Here is a 24,502-nt window from a genome sequence, read left to right on the forward strand (position 1 = left end):
TCATTCATCATCCGTTCATTCTTGTTTGTATCTCTTCTGATTTCATCATGCATAATTTGTAAATACCATTTCATGCCAGCAACGCCAAACCAAACACCCAAAGACTGTACTACTCTCAGGTAGTCTGGTTAATTCTAGGTCAGGGGTGTCAAACTGCCAGCCCACAGGCCGGATACATCATAGCGAAACCGCGCCCACCCCATTGCCGTCAATGGCAAAAAAGTCGTGATACATCGTGACACGTCACGTGATGCTGTGAGTTTGACACCCCTGTTCTAGGTGGTTAAACAAAAACACCTGATCATTTGAGTTATGTTTTATATATATATATCTTTGGTTCTGAGGCCCATATTTAATTCTCTGGGGTAAAATGCAGCCTATGAATCTCAGGTACTAAGGATATAATTGCAAAATTATCAGGAGCTTCAAGGGCATTTAAATTACGGGATCATAAGTGGTACCATTTACCATAAGTGGTAGATGATCTCTCGTGACCATAAAGACAGAAACTAATACAGGAACTTATTTCCACAACATTTTTGACAGATGGTCATTCAGACTCCAGCAAGTATGTTTCTTTTTGCACTGAAGAGTGGTTTTCACCAAAAGGAACACCTGCCAGGAATTGCAGTTTTTCTTCCAGAGAGAGTAACACGTAGAACTGACCACAATAGTCCAAGCAACCATTTATTAACATAGCCAAGAATACATTGCACCTTTGTTATAGGCTTGGCATTAGTTGCTGGGTATATTTTTATGGGTGTAGCTTGGTATATAGGTCAAAGGTATTGATTTTGATAGGTTCACCTTGTCCAGCCTGAAGTGGCCTGTTCAGTATGTTCACCCCGAGAGAAAATCTTGCATTTTGTCAAACTAAGGAAGCTGAAGCCAGTTGTTTATTGGTTATAGCCTCAGACTCACTGAATAGTACGCCCTTAGAAATAAGGTTTACTTCACCATGACAGTATTCTGGAAGTTGATTAAAATAGGGTTTTTCCTGAGAGCATTTAGCTGTTATATTTTTCTTAATATTTGCTCTGTCGTTGTTTGATTTTGTAATATTGCTTCTTTGTTATCAACTGGGATGCTTCATTATTGATTATGGTTATCAGCAGCTGGTGGCCATGGGTAGATTCACTTTATGCGAATGAAATTAATAAATTCTTAGTCCCCAAATGTGTAACCTGGATTATAATTCAAATTCATTATATTTTGGGAAAGATTCCAGCATTTATGTAGATATAACATCCCAAAAATGGTGTAATTTTTTGCTACTTGCATTATGTATATGTATATTAGGCATTTATTTTTTTTATTCTTTTTTTATTTATATCCCACCTTTATTGTATTTTACAAATAAGATGGCAAACACATATCAGGAAGCCACTAATGGTTTTCAATGAAAATAAAAAAATAATGCTGCCCTTTTTTCCTAATGCAGGTCAATGTTAAAATCTATTGTTTTTCCTATGTTATATAAATGTTACATAAAAATATTACAACGTGAGTTTTAACATTAGCAACTATACAGTACTGAAATGAACTGATATAAACTATTACAAATGGGAAACGTAAGTCTAAGAATGCTTTGTGGGTGTAAATATCATTACTTCTAATAGGCACAGGCATTGTGGTTTTAACTCCTATTTTTAAAATAAAGCTAAGAATCTAGAATAATTACATTCTGACAACTATTAAGTACTTTTTAAAAGAACTTCATGATAAAGATATGGGAAGAAGCAAACAATTATTATCTCTTGGCAGTGTCCTTGATTCCTAAAATTGGACTTGTTAGTAAGAATCAAAATTTATTTATTTATTTATTAAATTTCTATACCGCCCTATTCCCGAAGGACTCAGGGCGGTTTACAGGGCAGCATAAAATACAATATAAAAATAATATAGAATTAAAATACATTAAATTAATTAAGCCCAATTAAAACAACATTTAAAAGCTAAACCCCCTTCAGTCCAGGCCTGATAGATCGAAAAACCAGGTTTTCAGGTCCCGGTGAAACGAACGCAGATCGGGGGCGGTCCTAAGTTCCATGGGTAAATCATTCCAGAGGGCAGGCGTGCCCACAGAGAACGCTCTTCCCCTAGGAATAACCCGCCGGCATTCCCTAACCGGCGGTATTCTGAGAAGGCCCTCCCTGTGGGAGTGCACGGGACGAAGGGAGCTTGATGTCGGCAGCAGGTGTTCCCTCAGATAACCCGGACCCAAGCCATTAAGGGCTTTATAGGTCATCAACAGCACCTTGAATCTCACCCGAAGGGCAACCGGAAGCCAATGCAGCTCGCGGAGTAGAGGTGTTACATGGGAGTATCGGGAAGCCCCCATCACAACTTGCGCAGCCGCATTCTGCACCAGTTGAAGCCTCTGAGTGGTCCTCAAGGGCAGCCCCATGTAGAGAGCATTGCAGTAGTCTAAACAGGAGGTCACGAGCGCGTGAGTGACTGTCCGTAGGGCATCTCTGTCCAGATAGGGTCGCAACTGGCGCACCAGGCGAACCTGGGCAAAAGCCCCCCTGGTCACGGCTCCTATATGATCTTCTAAACCAGACATGTCAAACACAAGGCCCCGGGGGCCGGATCCGGCCCGCGAAGTGGTTTCATGTGGCCTGCAAAGCCATCCTGGAAACAGTGAGGGAAAGGGCCCCACTGCCTTGGCCCTGGCCCAGAGACCCTCCTTCTGCCAGAGACCCTCAGATCTGTCCCACTCCTGCCCAGGCCCCCATAGGCACCCTTGATGCGAACGATGTAGAGCTGGCCACGCCCACCCAGTAGGCCATACGCACTCTAGCCACGCCCACCCTGGCCATACCCACCCGGCCCCCTGAGGGCAACCACAATGCTGATGCGGCCCTCAATTAAATTGAGTTTGACACCCCTGTTCTAAACTGAGCCGTGAATCCAGGAGGACGCCCAAGTTGCGAGCCCTATCAACAGGCTCGCAATTGTCTCAGCATTCTTTTAAACATATACTTGTAAATTTAATTAAAACATTTTTTAACATCTTAGGACTACCCTGTTTCAGCTAGGTATTTTTAGCACAATCTAGTGGAGCAAAAAAGAAACCTTGTGCAGTCCAGGTAGTCCTTGCTTACTGAAAATAATTAGCACTGGGAATTCTGTCGCTATGCCATGGAGTCATGAGGCATAGCACCATGTGACTGCACTGATTTACGAAGCCAATTCCAGTAGTCCCAATTGCTGTCTTTAGATGAATTTTGCGCAGCTGCTATATTCTGCAGTAACATGATCAGCATTTGAGACTTAGCATCCCCACTGACTTTGCTTTTCATAAGCAGGCGAGGAAAGTCGTAAATGGCAATCGCATGAGAATGGGAAGCTATGACATTGTCATTGCAAGCCCTTTGCCAAGCACCCAAATTGTGATTATGTGACTGTAGACAACTCTGACAGCCACAACTATGAGGACCTTTGTCATAAGTGTGGGGACTACCTGTACGTAAGAAGATGGTGTGTTGTTAATATAAGCTAAACAAGTACTGTGATTTATATCTTAGATTTAATGATAATTTAGTAATAGCATACCATCCCCCATTAATTATGTATAAAAATTCAACCAATTTCAGCATGGTGGAATATGTATCCTTTTAAAACAGTCTTACTTGGAAAAGTCGTAACACTGTCTATTAATCTGTCACGGCACAACATTTCAAAGTTATGCAAAACTAGCAGTATGAAAACATGATAGTTCAGTTGTTCTCCTCCACCCCCCACCCCCCAAAAAAAGTACTGATGGCCAAAACCATTCTGTTTGATTTTACCAGGAATAAGAAGAGAACTACCACAACTGATTGAGGATCTTGAATTACCACTAGATGGAAGAAAAGAGTTTTCTGTATCTCTTTATGATTCATATCTTTTCAGTCTGGAAACCCCAGTTCTGGAAGGCTAAAATACGATCTACCTCAAAAGAGCTAATTCAGCCTTTAGCAAACTGGTACCATCTAGAGATATTGGTGCTACACTTCCAGAATTCCAGAAGCTATTTTTGAGCAATAATTGAGCATTATTTATTTTAATAAAACTGAAAGGCAGGGAATTAGAATTAACCATAACTGAAAGCTCAAACTTAATGTAGAAATGATAGGAAAGGCAGTACATTATAGAATGTTGAGTCTTCGCAAGCACCCAGCCTGCGAATGTCTTTCTTCATTATAGACCATGTAGTCCTAAAGAAGCTCCTCTTGTTTGTTTGAATCCTATAATGGTTTCTTTGTGCGAGTTTTCTGTTAAATATTAAGGAGCTCCTAAATTATGCAGATTACTTTTCTTTGTTATCCTAGAGCCCAATCATATTAATAATTGATTCTGTGGTAGCTAGGCATCTCAAGTGTAATTTAGCCAAGAGCTGACGAAAGAGCAGAAATGTATGTTTCTAACTTTTCAGACAGGTTTTCTCCCATAGAATTTCCAGAAGTATACAATTTAGTTCACCCCACTTGCTCACTAAACAGAATGGAACACCATTTCAATTATTCCTTGTATGCATCATACACATACTTTTCTTAATAAAACTACTGGAATTTCTGTCTATCTCAAATGAGAAGTAATAGAAATTCACGAGATAATCCAACTTCTTTTTGTAGTCATCACAACTTCATGTTCCATTATTCTTAACTATTTGTGCTAAATAAAAGATTCAAAATATAGACATTAACAGATATCTATTTAGAAATTATAGAAAAAATGATACCGTGTATGCTCCCATATAAACATATCAATGAACTGGATAAAATGAACTCAATTTGGGGGAATACATTTTGGTACCTAACACTCTGTTTATGCAAAATTATATATAGTACATGCACACATACATAAACACACACACACACACACACACACACACACACACACACACACACACACACACATATATATATATATATATATATATATATATATATATATATATATATATATATATATATAAAATATGTAGTCCTAAAATACATATCACATTATATTGTGTAGGTTGGAATCATAAAGTAAATTTCTAGAAGGCAAGTTATCATAAACTTATAGAATGCAACATAACTTATGGTGTATGGCTGGGCATCTCAAATCTCTCTGCCTAAAAGTTCTCCAAGAGTCCTCTCAATTCCTATTTTGGATGTTCCCATTTTTCTTCTATGGGAGCAGTCCCCAAACATTTTGGCACCAGGGACAGGTTTCATGGAATACAATTTTTTCTGCAGATGGTTGCTTGTTTGCTAACCACTCACCTCCAGCTGTGTGGCTTGGCTCCTAACAAGCCACAGACTGGTAACTGGTCCATGGCCTGGAGGTTGGAGACCTCTGTTCTATGGGATGCCTCGTCTGGCAGTTTCCTCAATTCTGGTATATTAGAGAGATTGGGCTCTCACAACCTGTGCTGCTTTTTTGGCATTTAAAAGATGATGATAATGATAATCATGATGATGGTGTTGGTGATGGTGATGGTGATGATGAAGCAGTCTTCAAGCCATGTAGCCTAGAGGCCTGTGACTAATGTTTCAACTTCTTCCATTTCTTGGAAGATAGACTAATATCACCAGAGGTAAGCAAAACAGCTTTTTTAAAAAAAAAGAAAGAAAGAAAAAGGTAACAGACTATAAACACTCTTTTTCACTTTCAATATTAAGTTGCTGTATTTCACTACTTAAAGAGGAATAAGTACAGAGTTAACTTGATCAAAGATATAATGTGATTTTTTTTGTTTCAATTAGCATATTACATTAATACAATCATTTGGGGTTTTTAAGCTGATTTATATAAGAATCCATGTGTATAGCTTATCCAACAAACTTTGCTAGGATAGTGAATCAAGTATATGACCATAATCACATTTTGTAAAACAACAACAAACAACAAACAGAGAAGAGCAACCAAGATGATTAGGGGGCTGGAGGCTAAAACATATAGGGAATGGTTGCTGGAATTGGGTATGTGTAGTTTAATGAAGAGAAAGACGAGGGGGTACATGATAGCAGTGTTCCAATATCTCAGGGGCTGCCACAAAGAAGAGGGAGTCAAGCTATTCACCTGAAAGCAGGACAAGAAGCAACGGATGGAAACTAGTCAAGGAGAGAAGCAACCTAGAACTAAGGAGAAACTTCCTGACAGTTAGAACAATTAATCAGTGGAACAACCTGCCTCCAGAAGCAGTGAATGCTCCAACACTGGAGGTTTTTAAGAAGAGACTGGACAGCCATTTGCCTGAAATGGTATAGGGTTTCCTGCCTGAGCAGGGAGTTGGACTAGATGACCTCCAAGGTCCCTTCCAACTTTATATATTATTATTATTATTATTATTATTATTATTATTATTATTATTATTATTATTATTATTATTATTATTATTACCTCTTATTATAGTGTGGTGTACATGTCATCCAGATCAGTGGCCATATAATGCTTTAATTTTTGAAGGTCTGAAAATTTTATGTGTTGTTGGCTTACAGCCATGGCTTCAGCCTTGTCATCTGAATCCTGATTAATGGCTGCTTTACGGGTAGTGACTCATCAGCCTGACTGTCAGTCAAGAGATGCTGCTTCTGCAGAAATATTTCTGCTCAACAATGACAGTAAAAGAGCAGAAACACTTCAGAGTTGTGAAGGAACTGCGTTCGCTTTCTGTCATGTCTGATACATCCGTCTATAACTTTATTATTCATAGTTAACTTAAAATGCAGATTATTGTGTAATAGGAAGCTGATTCATTTGTCCAAAATTATTATCATTTTCCGCATGGATACTTGCATTAAGCAATATAAACCTATAACAAAGGGTGTCCTTTTAACTACTAGGTGGAATGTCTTGATTGGAATAAACAAGAGACAAGCCCGTTTGTCCTTTTAACACATAGCAAAACTTCATCTTTAGTACACCTTATGCCATAAAAATCACAAAATAATAAACTTCTATCATAGGCCAAATAGTAGTTTATGTTACATTTATCTCTAGCTTGTTGTATTCTTGTTTAAAGAAACTACCCAGATAGAGGATCCACGAGTACAATGGCGTCAGGAACAAGAACACATGCTGAAGGACTACCTTGTATTGGCCCAAGAAGCCTTAACTGCGCAGAAGGAGGTTTACCAGGTCAAGCAACAGAGGCTTGAATTAGCCCAGCAGGAATACAAGCAACTTCATGATGTCTGGGAACGTAAACTGGGATCTCAGACCAGCTGTACGTGTCTTAAATTATAATTTATGAATATAAGTATGTGTAAATTTTTTTTCCCTCTGGGAGCAAGTTTTGACCTTAAAAACTAGATTTTATGTTTTCAGAAATGGGAGAATAACATTTTTGTTTTTGTTTTTCCCTCCTAACAAATCTTGGGAAAATCCTTCATGCAATCTAAGAGCATTTTATCCCCAATATGCAGGTTCCATTCCATAAATTTTTGCATTTCCTCTTCTCATGTACAGGTAATCCTCATTTAGCGACTGCCTCATACAGTGACCATTCACAATTAAAATGATGATGAAAAAGTAACTTTGCAACCTATCCCACATTTATAACCTTTGTAGGTCTGAAAAGCAAAGGAAAGCTGAAATGAGATTATAAGCACAATTACCATTTTATTTAGTGACCAGTTAACTAACAACCATGTTTCCGTTCCCAGTTGTGGTCACTAAACAAAGATTAACAGTAACGGTGTATTTTGTATAGACACGCCATCTACTGTATTTTTATCCTTTTTTTGCCTGTATTTGTGCATATGTTTTCTTTTTTACTATTCAGTTCTACTATTCTAATGAAAATAGTTTGGAAAATGGAAGGTTTAAGCTACTCTATTTTTTTAATTACCTGTTTTAATATATGTTATCCCTGTATATGGTTTTCTTTTAGAAAACAGCATTGGAACTTCAGAATACGTTTAAAAGGGAGAAATAAATGAAACAGCTTAATTTTGGTAAAGCTCCCTGCCATCTCTTCTATTCTGAAATACTTAAGATAACCATCTAAAAATGTGGAGCAATGCTTTTACTTTTAAAAAAAATGTGTTTGTTCCCATTTTCTTAATCTTTTTGCTGTTTTTCTTTCATTTTTCCCTCTTACTGTAGTAGCCTCCAGTTCATCATCTAGCTCAAAGTATGATCCAGAAATTCTTAAAGCTGAAATTGCTACCACAAAATCTAGGGTAAGATAAAATGATGTTTTATCTTTTTTAAGTTAAAAGAAAAAAAACACTTCACCATGCTGTATAATATAATCCTTCCACTTGCAGATTTGTACATAACTAAGGAACCAGAGCTTTAAAACCTTGGTGACTTAGAAATCTCAGCATATTTCACTATTACCCATGCTGGAATATATGACTAAGCAAAATCAGGGGCATATGTTTCCTGTACCCATATTAAAAGAAAGCAAGTTAAGGATGCCTTAAGGATTCAGTTTATTTTTAATCTATTATTTATGTGACATTCATACGTTGGTCATAAGTCATATAAACATGAAAATGTTGGATTCATAAATTGAAAAACACAGAAAACTCAACTTCCCATTACATTTCATACTGATGTATATGGAAACTTTGGCTTGAATCAAAACAAGTACCTTTTTTATATCTGTCTGGAATTCTGACTTAGTATCTGTCAGCAGCTCTTAAAGCTAATCAGGATCAAAGATCGGTGATAATGAACTTGACTATCTTCTACATTCACAACCGGCTTTCAAAAGAAGAGTCAAGAGAGAAGTGTAGCAGTGAAATTGTGGTCATGTGATATCTCTCTTAATAACTGTACTGCTTAGCAGTGGAGATGCCATTCCTAATTGTGGTCATTAAATGAAGTTATTAGATGATGATACAAACAGCTAGGAAAGAAAAAGAAATATACTAGTAGCTAAAATTTTAGGAGAGAGACCTGGTGCTCAGTATGGCGAAGTCTGGTGGACTAATTATGGTTTCATACTGAAAGGCTCAATGTGTGGTTATCAATGAACTGAAGGAAGTTAAACTCTAATACTAAGAAGATAGGCAGCTTTAGCAAAGCATTATATGGGCATGCTATTTTCCTTTGATCTTGATATTTTTTAAAAGAAATACAGTACATACTGGCTAAAATAAAGCATTTTGCTTCGCTTATTTATAGGTTAATAAACTCAAAAGAGAAGTTGCTCACATGAGACAGGAACTCCAATATAAGGAACATGGTTTTCAAACACTGAAGAAGTAAGTTAACAAATAACACCTTCCCCCCTCTATCTGTCTGTCTGTCTATCCATATTTATTTCATTTATATATATTTCTGACTAGTTGAAAAATGTATATTCTTGTCATGTTTGACTGGTGAATTGAAATTAAAGAAATTGTGCGTATTATAGAAAGAGAACAGCCTCTGGACACAAAAAAGGTAAAAAGTTTGAGGAACAGGAAGTAGAGAAGTATGCAGTCTTTGTATGTTATGTGATAGACTGCTCTACAAAACAAGAGTACAGATGAGACAAATAGGGGAAAATGAAGATAAACTGCACCAGAATTCATTGAATTTTAAGTTTGTTTTTAATATAGTTAAAAGCCACAGGGATGGCAATCTACCAACCTTGGCTGTACGTAAGATAAATATTGCCGGGTCTGATTTCTACTTGGATAAGAAATCATTAAGAAAATTCAGGTCAATTCAAAACTGGTGGGGGAAAAAATCCAAGTAAATAAAGTAATGGTAAACAAGTTCCATATGGTTGCCAAGAAAACATTGCATAGCCATGACCATGCAATGACCAGGAGTTAAGCTGGATTTAAAGGAGTCAACAAAAGTGCGTATAGTCAAGGCTATGGTCTTCCCAGTTGCAATGTATTGCAGTGAAAGGTGGACCATAAAAAAGGCTGAGCGCCAAAGAATTGAGGCCTTTGAACTGTGGTGCTGGAGAAGACTCCTGCAAGTCCCTTGGACTGTAACGGGATCAAACCGGTCAGTCCTAGAGGAGATCAACCCTGACTGCTCTTTAGAAGGCCAGATCCTGAAGCTAAAACTCAAATACTTTGGCCACCTAATGAGAAGGAAGGACTCACTGGAGCAGAGCCTAATGCTGGGAAAGATTGAGGGCAATAAAAGAAGGGGACGACAGAGAATGAGGTGGCTGGATGCAGTCACTGAAGCAGTAGGCGTGAGCCTAAATGGACTCTAGAAGATGGTAGAGGACAGGAAGGCCTGGAGGAACGTTGTCCATAGGGTCGCGATGGGCCGGACACGACTTCGCAGCTAACAACAACAACTTCCTTTCATAGGATTACATCCAATATACTTAATATGTCATATTAAAGCTTGACATTCATCTGCAGTTTTTACAATGGCTTTATCCCAAAGGCACTTTTCCAAAAGGCAACTGGACTTTCTTGGGTTTTTTCTTGGAAAATGTTTCGCTTCTCATCCAAGAAGCTTCTTCAGTTCTGACTAAATGGTGGGGAATGGAAGGATTTATATTCATATGGTTGTTAGCATTCTGAGAGTGGTTGAAAGCCATTTGGGGGTTCATCTGTATCCTCAGAGTCACCTGAATCAAAGTACAAATGGCTGTGGAACCTTCTTGAGACTGCTGAACAGGCGGTGTTTTATATAGGTCAGGGGTAGGCAACCTCGGCTCTTTTATGACTCATGGATTTCAACTCCCAGAATTCCTGTGTCAGCTATGCTGACTCAGGAATTCTTGGAGTTGAAGTCCATAAATCATAAAAGAGCCAAGGTTGCCTACCCCTGATATAGGTGGTGTTGTATCCTTCCCTTTCTGTTGAGACAGAGCTGTTCAATTTTAAAAGCTTTTCAAGGAAAAAAAACCCCAAGAAAATCCAGTTGCCTTTTGGAAAAAGCACCTTTGGGACAACAAGAACTGGATGATTGAGAATTTCCATATACATAAACACTTTAATTTTTATTCATAAAATGTCAGGGAGACTAAAATTGGTGTATTTGTGTTTCGGCATTTTACTATTTGATAATATTAATGGACCATGTTATTTTGGACATACTATTTTTCTGCCTTAGTGTTTTTCTTGTATTGTTATATTGCTGTAGAATCAATTAGGAGTATGACAAGTAAACCTGATTCCTGCCTATTTAATGTAAATATTTTAGTTCTCTTTCTATACTAAGAGGGGAAAAAATCAGAGCAATATCTAGTATTAAACATTTTTCCAAATTGTTTCAAGTGATTCTTTCCATCTTTATTATGCTTATCCCTCAGTTGATAAACTGTATTGATTTGGAAACAGTGTCAAAACTAAATAAAACTTTATAAACACGTGGTAGAAATTATTAAATATGAAGTTATTTGCAGATTGGAAGAATCCATACTTTTTTCTGTGAACAAATATAGAGGTGCATTACATATCCATGGTCATTACAATCTGCAATAAAACCTTTGAGACCTAAGTGATCCTACACATTTTCAAAATATTTATGCTATTAACAGATGTAAAGTGCTACCTAGAAACTTGTTTAAAACTCCTCCAGAACTACGTGCATAACACAAACTAATTAGAAATTGCTCATGGGACCTATATTTTTTAGTATTTTTTACAACCACACAAATACCCCCTGACCTGTGTTTTGGTATCATCTTCCCATTTTTGAGATCTGTTTCTTGAAGCCCAGAGCAAATTGGTCGTGTATCAAGATTTAACCTAAGGTTCAGTTAACTTTAGACTAGGACCAACTAGGAAATGACAACGCTGCGACAAAATGATATAAATTCTCTTTTCCTCATACTAATGAATTAAAATGCAAATTCTATATGCTCCCAGGTTTTCTCACATATATCTTCGTGAACATGTACTGGGCCATCTTATAAATAATAGTGAAAATTTATCAAAACAAGATAAATTTTAGTCCCATGTGAATGTAATTTAATCTTTTTTTTCCTGGAAAGTGATCATTTCTATAATTGTTCAGTCATATTTTTCAGTACATCAATTTGCAACAGAGGGAATTAACACATAAGAATTTGATCAATATACAGCTCTCCAGTAGATGGAAAATCAACAGCTCAAAAACCCCAATCTAACCCCATTTTAATCAATTTATTCCTTTTCTTAACTCTCTTATAGTGAGTAATGGTTTCTCTTTCCTTTTATCTAAAGAATTGATATGAAAATGTCTGACACCCAAGGTGGATATAAACTTGATGAAGCACAAGCCATTTTAAATGAAATGAAAGCTATCAAGAAGGCTATCACTTCAGGAGAGCAAGAAAAGCGAGATCTTATCGAGGTATGAAATCAGTTTAGTGAAATAATGTGCCTAGCATACATTAAAAAAGTTCTGAGCATACATTATGAGTTTCTGCAAGTACAGAAATATTTATTTTTTAACATACACATAAAATTAAGTTTATACAGAAATGTTGGTTAAAAATCAACCATTCTCATTGTTGATAATTTTCTGTAAAGTAAAACAGGTGAAATAACTGGCCATCTATAGCCTAGCTTCTGCTTTAATAAGAAACCCCTTTAATAAAAATAAATTTGATTTTAAATGTCCTTCAGATTTATGCAAATCACTAATTTTTAAGTGTTTATCTCTTCGTTACTTTCCTTACTTTTAAGTGTCTCCTTCAAAACAAGATGGCAGTGAGAAGGCAATAAGTTGGTAGATGTTCTTTCTTCTCATTCCAGAGTCTTGCCAGACTAAAAGCTAATTTTGTGGCAATTAAAAGATCACATTCAGACTTGTGGACCAATAGCACTTCCTTGGGAAGTTCCCATTGCTCTTTACCTAGGACGTACCTGGATGCTGGCTCCCAAACAGATGTTTCTGGAAATGTATGTATCTCATCTTTAAGCATGTTCTTTAATAGCCTAATGATTTTTCATAGATCCAATGTACAGTTGTTTGTAGCACTTATCTATATAAATTTGTTTTACATAATATTTCTATGTTTCTTGAAAACAAAGTTAATGGGGAAAAATGTCTTTGAATTCTTATGAGTTTTGACTCTGACCTTATAACGATTAATCTTTTCTCTTGTCAGTTTTTTGTGAGCTGCAATAATCACTTGGCTGAGAAAGTAAGAGTGCGTCTCCAATATGAAGATGCTAAGCGAAGGTAATTAGGTTTTTCTTTATTGTTCCTGGCAATTCAGAAAGCAACAGATATCTACCATAAAAGAATCTATTTCTGGCAAAATCTGTTCAACGAAGTTGTCATTTCCTAAAAATAACTTATTCATGTACCTACATCTGTATTTTCTATGCTGTTATGCATCTATATGCTTTTCATACATTTTTGTCAGTTGCAGTTAATTAATTGTAAACAAAGTGCCTTTATATTATAAGAATTGTGAAACAATAATGGTGACCTCATAGACTTTTCTTTAACGCTTGATGCGTAGTTCCACTCTGATTTTGACAAGAAAATATTGTACTCTTAATTTTTTTTATAAAAATAAAAAAGGGAGCAGCCTAAGTTGACATGGTATATTTAGAGTTCAACGACAAGGTGTTTCAGTGCACCTGGAGTACAGTCTAGTACCTATCTGCAACTCCTTTAAAGCAGCTGTGCGTATTTTTTTCTAGGATCACATTTCTGCCTTTTTCAGGTGCCATGTACTCCTGGCAAGAGATGCACTCAGTTAAACAAATTGCAGTCAGGTGCTACATTTCCACTCCTGCTCACCCCAAAGCATAATTTTGTAGTCAGAAATACATGCTGTATGCTCTTTCAAAATGAAAAAAATGCAAAATAATGCAGTTGTGAAGTTTCACAAGTCAAAGGCAATGAATGAAATAGGTACAATGGAGAAAAGAACAGTTGCAAAGATAAAAAGGTCTGAAGAGGTATAGTGAATAATGTTAATGTAAAAAGATTTAGTTGTATTTTTCTTCATACTTTGATTCATTTATCATATAATTTTATACTCCTGTGCTTTTCATATTACTGCTTCCCCTGAAAGAGTTGTGAGTACTAAGCTGATATATTATTGCATACAGGCTGGTAAATGACAGAAGTTAACAAATTACAGCTGAGAAATCCTCTTAGAACATAGGTTTTACACAAGCGCTGAGGAATTCATAGATTACATATTAATGCCTTTAATAATTATTCACTAGAGCCCACTGTTAAAATGGCTTCAAAGAAAATTTCAGTGGGTGGATTTCTATTAATTACAGAATTTAAATTAATTAAATGTATCCTACAGGAACAAAGTCACTTGTTTATAGAGACATGTCTTTACATACAGATTTTCCACAAAGCACCAGCCAAAACTTTGACATGACACTGTATGTCAGTAGAGATCCAGTCAGCAGTTCAGGTAAAAATAATAAATTGCAGTCTGCAGGACAAAATGGCCCACTGTAGAGGCTTAAAGTAGTCACTGATTTTTACATCCTAAGTTTTATTTCGTATTGTTATTGTCAAAGAAAAAAGGGAGTTTACACTGAAGAGTATTTTTTACTCTTTAATATTATTTGATGATTAAAAAATGGTGTTATCATAGGAACTTACCTATCAAATACAAAATAATTATTTTGTCCCCCCCCCTTTCACAGAATAGCAAACTTAAAAATACAGCTGGCTAAATTGGACAGTGAGGCCTGGCCTGGTGTGCTTGATTCTGAACGAGACAGATTAATGTTAATAAATGAAAAGGAGGAACTTCTAAAAGAAATGCGGTTCATTAGCCCAAGAAAATGGACTCAGAGTGATATAGAAAAACTGGAGATGAAGAGAAAGCGTTTAGAAGAAGACCTTCAGACTGCAAGAAATACACAGAGCAAAGCTTTAACAGAAAGGTATGGGAATCATTTGATGTTGTAATGCCTTGTTTACTGTCAGCAGATGGTGGTTTATGAATTGAGTCGCATAAATTAGGGCTTTTAACCTGTGGATTTCAGTGACAACAGTGAAACTTTACCACCATACATACCTTGGTTTGAGAAAGAAAAGAAAGAAAAAAAGAGTTGGACACTGAAAGAAACCAAATGTAGACTATCACAAAAGACATAAATCCAATAAATAGTTAATTAAGTTTAATGAATTTATGGAGTGAAAAATATGGTAATGCTTATTGTTTCACATCTTATTCACGTCCATAAAATGTATTCCCAGATCAATTGTATGTGGTTCAATGAATAACACATCTTTTGTCAGTCCAAGCTTAATGAAAGTTAGAACTCAAAAGCCACTTAGAAGTACTTTATAATGGGCTGATGTTTCCTTATAATCCTATAATGGAGATTTATTATTGCAGTATTATAGCTTATTACTCCAGCTTTCACCCAAGTCAAAAGCATCTGCAAAACTACCTTCAAGAAAATTCCTGTGACAAAATGAGTCTATGAATGAGATAGGAATTCCCTTAACGATTGCTTGAGGTGAATGTATTAAACAGTGGATCATTTGAAAATGCCACAGGAAAGGAAAAATGCTCAGATTGAATCTGAAATACAATTTTAAAATTGGTCTTTCTTCGAAATAGAATTACTAAATATTTTCATCTCACCAAATGTGACAAAAATACAGATGGTTGAAGGTAAGCCTATGATGGCAGTTCATATATGATAGCTGGATTTTGAAGAATTTAAACAGAGCAGATATAGATCATAGAGATGTGAGGTTACAGAATATTGCGTTATTCAAAAAATGACTGTTAAATTTTGGGTGACCAAGAATCAAATAAAATTAAATTTATGTAGCTGAGAATATAAATTTTGAAATAAAAAAATTGTAAAAATCTTCTGAAAGGATATGCAAAAATATGCAATGTGTGAAAAAATGTAAACCCCCCCCAATATATTAAAACTTGTGTTGGATCCCTGCCTTTGTAAACTAATATTTTTTTTAAGAAATCTAAGTAGACTAAAAAAAGAATCATGAGAAATGAGAAAAGTATTAAACCTGAAATAGAGTTAATATGTATCATAGAATTATCCAGGCAACATATTGCCACTTTCCCTTTAATTACTTAAATCTTGAGTTATAATAGAGTTAAATTCATTATATTCTTTTTGTGTAGAAGGCTGTAAATCCAAGCAAATAATGTGCTTCAGAACTTCAGAGATAGTAAAAAGATAGCTTTACTTAAATTGATATTACTCTTTAAATGTTATCTCCATAGAAACTGAAATTTGGGATGAATGCAATTTGACAGTTGGGTCATCAAGAATATAAAAATGCTATTTATCCTCTGTTCAGTAGTTGGCTACTAAATGGAATTGACATGATTGCCTGGATGTAGTAGTAATACCTTATTGTTACAGCTATAATCACAGTCCCATGGCAAAATGCAATAGTAATAAGTTGGACATTCTCAGTGTAATTGCTGTTTTTAGACTGCACATGTAGGTGGATATTGCTAGAGTCTGTAGTGATAATTTTGACAGATTATTCTCACTAAAAGCCATCTGCACATGTAGTCCTTTTTATTCGATTGTTATGCATAGTTTTACAAGCCAGGCATTTTCTTGTGAAAGTTCATCAACCATCTAAATGATCTAAAAACAATTCTCTGTAGAAATTAAAGTGTTCAGACATCTGAAAATATCTAGAATTCTAAATCTCAGGTCATGTAATATTCTTTTTTTTTGCTACATTTTACTGCTGGAATGCCTTCTCTAGACAAGAAAAATATTTAAATGTCCCTAACTTTCTTTCTAAAATTATGTTTTGCTACTTCTCAAGGTGACAGGGAATAGTTGAAGAAAACTAGTTTTTCACCCATTTTTTTACTTTATAATAAAATAATCAAAGCAATTTAAAGAACCAGCTACCTTATTGTGGAAGAGATTGCCTCATAGGATCTTGGCTATTTACTGACATGAATGCTTAAGAGCACAGAAATAAAAATCATTCTATGGTGTCAGTATTCTGCAATATTTAATAAAGTCCTGACGATTTCTCAGGTGTAAAGATTTACTTGGAATTTTTAGAATTTGGAGTGTTCTGAGCAATTAATTTTCAAATTAGCTCAGCTGGATTCACACAGTACATTTTTATTGAAAAGTTTCCATTTAAATAACAAATATTCCTGATACTGACAGAAATATGTTTTACCAGGTACTTATTATAAAGAGAGATTTAATATTCATTTGTTTCAATTACTGTCCTGCTGCTTCTGATATTTGGAACTAAACTGACAGCAGTTGATAACTTGTATTAAAACAGATGGATAATCTGAGGTTTTAGGCAATAGTGATTAAATTCACAATTACATATGATAAATCTATGTTAAAATAATGTATTATGTGCGTGTGTGTGTGTGTATAATATATCTGAATATTTTATAGTAATTCATGGGCTAGTTTGAAGCTGGATAAATCTCACATCTATTTTGAAAGATAAAGAAGGGAGAGACAGGTGTTATGTTTCAGATTGGTTTTCGGAATTGAAAACAAATTATTCTATTTAACCAGAAAACAAATGACTCTATTTAACCACTTCAATATTTATATTTGTGGCTTGAAAATGAGTTATAGCTAATATGTTTGGTGTTTAATTTTTAATTGTTATCTAAAAGTAATAAAGTCAATGCTGGAAGTCTCTTTGACTTTGAGCTGACAATGCAATCAAAATAATATCCTTTAATGAAGCAAATGGTACATTCATACAAAAGATTGCCGTGTTTTTGGCACACTGTTCTTGCATTGCTTTTGTATGGCTCCCTGTATGTAAAAGCTTCTGAATCTTGCAACTTCCAAAAGTTGAAAGTCAAAACTCAGAAGGAATCTGGTAGTATCTTTTCCAACTAACAAATTTTATTAAAGGACAACCAGAATATCAAAACTGCTTTAGGATTAAAATTGGGAGTGGACAGGGTAGAGGGCAAAGGGATGGAAAGAGAGATTAACCAATTAGCCAATTACAGTGTTCCCCCGAAAATAAGACCTGGTCTTTTTTTTTGCCTCCAAAAGAGGCACCAGGTCTTATTTTCAGGGGGTGTCTTTTCCACAGTCTCATATCAGAGTGGTGGCACCAACATCCCCGCCTAGCCGGCTCACTTCTTCTGCGACTGAAGGAAATGCCTCTGCAGCTGAGAATGGAGCTCCGGGTTGACGCACATGCTGATCCCCAGCCTGCATTTCGCTGTCAGAGGCCTTTCCAGTAGGCCTCTGACAGTGAAATGCAGGCCAGAGGGACACCGCAGAAGAAGTGGGCCAGTGAGGCGAGACAGGTGTCGATTCATGGAAGGCCTGGCTGCAATGGTAAGCGGGTGCAAGGTGTGTGAGGCAGCTCCACCACCACCCCCATCCCCACCCTAGCTTGATTTTTAGGTATGCACCTCACCCCAAAACTAGGGCTTATTTTGGGGGTAGAGCTTATATTAGGCCCATCACCAAAAATCAAGCTAGGGCTTATTTTTGGGGTAGGTCTTGCTTTTAGGGAAACATGGTATGCTGAAGTAGGTTACATGTGAGTCATATTTATTATTTATTATTATTATTTATTAATTCGGTTTATATACCGCCCTATTCCCAAAGGACTCAGGGTGGGTTACAGGGCAAAATTTAAAAACAATACAGTATAAAATTAAAATTAAATTAAATTAAGTATAGCCCCAAAAAGTTAAAATCACAATTTAAAATCATTAAAACCCCTCAGTCCAGGCCAGATAGCTCAAAGAGCCAGGTTTTTAGGTCCCGGCGAAATGAACGAAGGTCGGGGGCAATCCAGAGTTCCGTTGGCAGTTGATTCCATAGGGCAGGTGCGCCCACAGAGAACGCCCTCCCCCTGGGGATCACCCGCCGGCAATCCTTGACTGGCGGTACCCTGAGGAGGCCCTCCCTTTGGGAGCGCACAGGACGATGGGAAATTGACACTGGCAGCAGGTGCTCCCTCAGATAATCCGGGCCCATGCCATTTAGGGCTTTATAGGTCATCACCAGCACCTTGAATCTCACCCGGAGGGCAACTGGAAGCCAATGCAGCTCGCGGAGAAGAGGTGTTACATGGGAGTATCGGGAGACTCTCATCACAACTCGCGCGGCTGCATTCTGCACCAGCTGAAGCCTCCGAGTGGTCCTCAAGGGCAGCCCCATGTAGAGAGCATTGCAGTAGTCTAGCCGGGAGGTCATATTACAAGTATCTTATCAATAAATATCCGTAATGTGTTTAAAATCCATTAAGTTAGCTGAGATCTTTTGAGATAACTTGAACCCTTTTAAGTATGTTATATGAGTTCTGTGGGTTCCACAGTCTTTCTCTTTTTCAATTGTGCTGTTGAGGTCTTTTTCTGAGATAGAGGGAACTGAGAGATCGGAATGCTTTGATATTATCCTGTTCTTGTTTTAGTCCTTATGTGGAACGTACTCATTAATTCTTTTGTACAAAATTTGTTGTGTACTTGTTTAAATGCTACATCAGTTAGCCCCTCTATGAATTTGATAAAGTCATCTGCATCTCACGAAAGCTTGTATCTTTTAATCAGATTTGCTAATTAGAAAAGGTGCTATCAGAAACCTCCATATTTTTTTTACCTTTAACATTTAGCCAAAGGAAAGTTCTGGATGAAAAAGCATTTTGTTTATGGAACAGCAGATAGTTCCCTGGTAGAGGGAGACAAGCAATAAGCTATGTGTTAAGGTAGAAGTTGTGGGTAGCTAAGATAATCCACCAGGCTTTGATTAAAATTGGAATTTGCGGGAGGAAGGATTTGGATGACAAATTGGCACAGGGTTGTTTGTTCTCTAGTAGAATAAGAAAAAAAAATAGCTAAAAACTGTGCTCAGTTTAATTTTTTTTCTGTGTTTAAATCTAATATATTGTTTCTAGTGGTGGTTGTCTCTATACAAGCTCTTGTGTGTTTTATAAAAATTGTTCCCTCTTTATATAATACTTCTAATAATCTTTGGAGCCTTACTTTTTATTACAGTATATTATTTTAATGAAGATTATTATAAAATGTTTGTGATTTGAGTAGCCATACACTGTTATTTCCTCTGCCATCAATTCTTTTGCAAAAAAAATCTACTTAAAATAATTTTGCCTTGTTTCTACTTCTTTGCTAAATAAAGTTTGATTATATTTGTCTCTTGTACAACTGGCCTCTTCCCTACAAGGAAGAAGACTTATTTCTCTAGTTCCAGGCCTTAATGTTACATGAGCAAGAATTTGCACTAGAGAATTTACTTTGTTTTTAGTAGTTTCCCCCCCCCCACCCTTCTACTTGTCTTTAAGCTGCAAAGGCTGTGAGTACCATAGCTCTGACACCACAGCAGCAGTATTGTAATGTTGCCTTTGTATATATTTTCTTCAGGCTGAAGTTAAGCAGTAAAAGAAATCAGCTGGCTCAAGAACTAGAGGAAACAACACGATTAGTAGCAGTGTTGCACTTGCAGTTGAAAAAGTAAGTGACCCATACTACTCACAAAAGTTTTGTATCCAAAGAAGGCCTCTGAGCATAAAGGCAAAAATGATTTCCCTTAGCATTACAAATGGCAACTTGGTCTTATTAAGAGATGACCCTTTGAAATAGAGTAGAAATGCGAAAGTGTCAAGGATGCTTAGACAGTAATAATAATATAGCAACTTATCTTATGTAGTATCTAACAGGTATTTCATAAAATAAGGATAATAAGCTGAAATTGTAACCCTCCAAAAATTCACTTTTGGAAATGGTATTGCAAGATGTGCAGCAGAGATTGTACTCTCAAAGGTGCTTTTTCAAGAGGCAAATTCTTTTAGAGAATTGTTGAGGCCACTTGGAGGTTTTTCTGTGTCCTGAAACCTCCAGGTGGCCTCAATGACTCTCTAAAAGAATGCAAATGACCAGCTGTCTGCAATATAAATCCTTCCATTGCCCACCATCCAGTCAGAGCTAAAGAAGCTTCTTGGATGAGAAACGAAATGTCTTAAAAAAAAACCAAAGTCCAGTTGCCTCTTGAAAAAGTATCTTTGGGACAACCATGACCTGGATGACTGAGAATCTCCATTGACAACAGATAAAATAAAAATTATGACTTCATTTGTTTATTTAAATTCAGATTTCTCAAAGATACTTCAAATGAAGAGCAGTTCTGCTAGTTCATCCATGTAACAATTTAGAGAGAGAGTTTAGGTTAAGAGTTAGGAAACAGTTCATCTAGAGAGTTTTGTAAATGACAGATAATTTGAATCACTTGTCCTAAATAAGATACTTAAATCAATGTACCCATCTTGATTTTGATTTCTAACTATTATTTTTATTTCAGTTTGTCCTCCAGCATGCTTTCCTTGTCTTCTGGCAGTAGTCATGGCTCACTTGCATCTAGTAGAGGATCTCTGGTTGCCTCAAGCCAGGATTCTTCAACTTCAGCCAGCTTTACTGATCTGTTCAATGAACAGTTTGAACAGCTAGACTCTGAATATCAGAATAAAATGGACCTCTTGCTTTTGGAAAGAACCACTGGTTTTCGACCTTCAGGATGCATCACTACTATCCATGAGAATGAAGTAGTAAAAACACAGAAAACAGATTCCACCAGCCGCGTGCAGATCTTGAGATCCTTGTCTGGAACACCCAAATCCTCAACATCTTTATCTCCAAGGTCATCTCTTTCATCCCCTTCTCCACCATGTTCACCACTAGTGACAGACCCATTCTTCGTAGGAGATGCCTTTGCTAGTCATGCAGACTTTGAAGATACTGAAATAAACAGTGGACTTGCTGAACTTGCTCTAAACTCTGTAGGTGGTAAGAAGTATAGAACAGAAGATTCTAGAACTGGGGTCAAGCATTTGGAACAAGGTAAAATAACAGGTGCCTTCCTGATTTTCATTCCAAACTATTGGTATTATTCGCTGTTTTTAACAAAATAGCAAAGATTTTTAGCGTTCAATTCATATAAATGTTTTTTTGGATATTCTAATAATCATAGTTAAATACAGTAGCGAAGATGAAATTTATAATAATAAATCTATATTTTCACAGGAAACATTATAATGACTATTAGTTGGGTATACTTTACTTTTTTAGTCTGTCAAAACTGTTTTGTTTTCACTGTTAAGGGATTTCATAAAATTAAAGAAGCATCTTGATTCACTGCTTAAAAGCTGAATACTGCCAATTTAAGCATCTCTCCACATTAAGAAGCAAATGAATGCCTAAAAGATATCCCATGAGAAGTATCTTCTGTGCATGCATAATTTTCCCTAGGAATTACATTATAACAGAATAACAGAGTTGGAAGGGACCTTGGAGGTCTTCTAGTCCAACCCCCTGCTCAGATAGGAAACCCTATACCATTTCACACAGATAGTTGTCCAATCTCTTCTTTAAAAAATTCCCATATTGGAACATTCACAACTTCTGGAGGCAGGTTGTTCCACTGATTAATTGTTCTAGCTGTCAGGAAATTTCTCCATAGTTCTAGGTTGCTTCTTTCCTTGATTAGTTTCCATCCATTACTTCTTGTCTCGCCTTCAAGTGCTTTGGAGAATAGGTTGACCTCCTCTTCTTTGTGGCAACTCCTTAAATACTGGAACACTGGTATCATGTAACCCCTAGTCCTTCTTTTCATTAAACTAGACATACCCAATTCCTGCAACCGTTCTTTATATGTTTTACCCTCCAGTCCCCAACCATCTTTGTTGCTCTTACTCACATTCTTTCTAGAGTCTCAACATCTTTTTATATCGTGCCAACCAAAAACTGGATGCAGAATCCAAGTGTGCTCTTACCAAGGCATTACATAGCGGTACTAACAGTTCTTGTGATCTTAATTCTATGCATCTGTTAATGCAGCTTAGGACTGAATTGGCTTTTTCGGCAGCTTCAGCATACTGCTGGCTCATATTTAAGTGATTATCCACTAGAATCCCTCTCACAGTTACTGATATTGAATCAGGTACTACCTATTCTATACCTGTGTGTTTGGTTTTTCTTGCCTGAATATAGAACCTTACTTTTCTCACCGTTGAATTTCATTTTGTTAGAGAGGACCCAGTGTTCAAGTCTATCAAAATCCTTCTGTACCTTGAGCCTATCTTCTGGATTATTAGTATTTCTGCCAACTTGGTGTTGTCTGCAAATTTAATGAGTTCCTCTTCTATCCCCTTGTCTAAATCATTGATGAAAGTATTGAAAAGTACTGGTCCTAAGACAGAGCCCTGGGGCACTCCGTTGCATACTTCCCTCCATGTAGATGCTGTTCTATTAAAGATTATGTGTTGAGTGCTGTTGGTCACCCAGTTACAAATCCATCCGGTGGTGATGCTATCTAATCCATTATAAAAGACTACTTTAAAATTGACACAACATAATGCACCATGTAATAACTATACAGTCTGACACCAGATGGAAATAACATTTGGACATTTTGTAACACTCTTTAGATATTATTGTTAATTTGTCAGCTTTGTCTTTGAATTTCTGGAATAGTGAGACAAAAAAAAAGAGATGATTACATCCTTACCATGAAGAATCAAAAGAGAAATGAGCAAGGATATGAACAATGGATTCAATTTTACCCAGGGAGCAGGGACACTGACTTCCCGACAAAGGGGAACCATTGACTTTTCCTTCTAATAATGCTGAAGGCAAGTCATCATTACTTAGCCTGTGATTTGAGGAAAAGTGGAAAGGGTCAGCTATCTAAATAATTTGGGACTGGAATTTAGATATTTTATTTTTTTTTTGCAAATTTTATTCTTTAAGAAACACGTGAGAAGCTTTCCCCTCTTTGAAAAAAGTGGACCAATTGAAGATTTTTTTTTTAATATTTTAATAATGTCAATATTTTTAGATGTTTTACTGTATTATTGCAAACCTCCTAGACTAATTTGAGTAGGTAATACCCAAATAATTATAATAAATAAAATATATTCCTCTAGCTATTTAGTATATTTTTTTTAGCTAGAGTTGGCTCCCAAAGTGATGTGAATGAAAATGAATGACAGTGGCAGCAAGGATCGAAGGGAATGCCAGATTTCAGGTTTCCTTCCATTATAGCATATTTCAGATAGTCCCTCTTAGTATGCTTAGTATGCTAACTTTTAAAGCAGTATAGTATTTTAAGAACCACGTAGCCTTTGTCACATCTGAATACACAATAGATTGACTATACGTATGTGTGTATGAATGCAAACATGTAAGTATGAAGAACTCATAAATATACATGTAGGAGTATATACACGAGAGGTATACCTTTAGATGTTCCTTGCCTTCCTTTTCAAAAACATTCGGTTATTAATCATCAATTGAAATTCAAGCAATCATCTAGCGTCATAATCTAGAAGTTAAATTTATGCTATCCTGAGACAACTTCCTGGATTATCTGAATAAATGAAAAAGAAAACCACCATATACTTTTATCATAATAGTTATTTTGTGGCTGTCAGTTTATCAACTGAACCTCCTGAAAGTTCAGGAGACATTGAATTTATTCTGTATTGCAACTTTTCTGGCCCTACGGTTTGATAAGATCGTCAAATACACATGTCTTACAAATTTATTTTGAATTTACAGAGCAGCAATATTCAAATTTTAGGAAGTATTTCTGAGCTGCTGTTCTGTCTGATTAAAGCATGCTGTTCATCACACAAAACCACCAACCTGGGGTCTGGAAAAGATTAA

General features: G+C 36.3%; 1 protein-coding gene across 1 annotated transcript in view; it reads left to right on the top strand.

Annotated features, from left to right (window-relative positions):
- WWC1 (WW and C2 domain containing 1) overlaps positions 1 to 24,502 on the top strand; it is a 98,880-nt gene that overhangs the window by 51,517 nt on the left and 22,861 nt on the right. The window contains exons 3-11 of the mRNA XM_081320703.1: positions 6,998 to 7,201; positions 8,083 to 8,159; positions 9,112 to 9,191; positions 12,096 to 12,225; positions 12,630 to 12,776; positions 12,986 to 13,059; positions 14,505 to 14,747; positions 20,207 to 20,296; positions 21,141 to 21,676. Of these exons, the coding sequence (XP_081176829.1) occupies positions 6,998 to 7,201; positions 8,083 to 8,159; positions 9,112 to 9,191; positions 12,096 to 12,225; positions 12,630 to 12,776; positions 12,986 to 13,059; positions 14,505 to 14,747; positions 20,207 to 20,296; positions 21,141 to 21,676 (1,581 nt within the window). The remainder of the gene's footprint in view (positions 1 to 6,997; positions 7,202 to 8,082; positions 8,160 to 9,111; positions 9,192 to 12,095; positions 12,226 to 12,629; positions 12,777 to 12,985; positions 13,060 to 14,504; positions 14,748 to 20,206; positions 20,297 to 21,140; positions 21,677 to 24,502) is intronic.

The sequence above is a fragment of the Vipera berus genome (genome assembly GCF_964194415.1).
Source record: "Vipera berus genome assembly, chromosome: 2".
NCBI lineage: Eukaryota > Metazoa > Chordata > Lepidosauria > Squamata > Viperidae > Vipera > Vipera berus.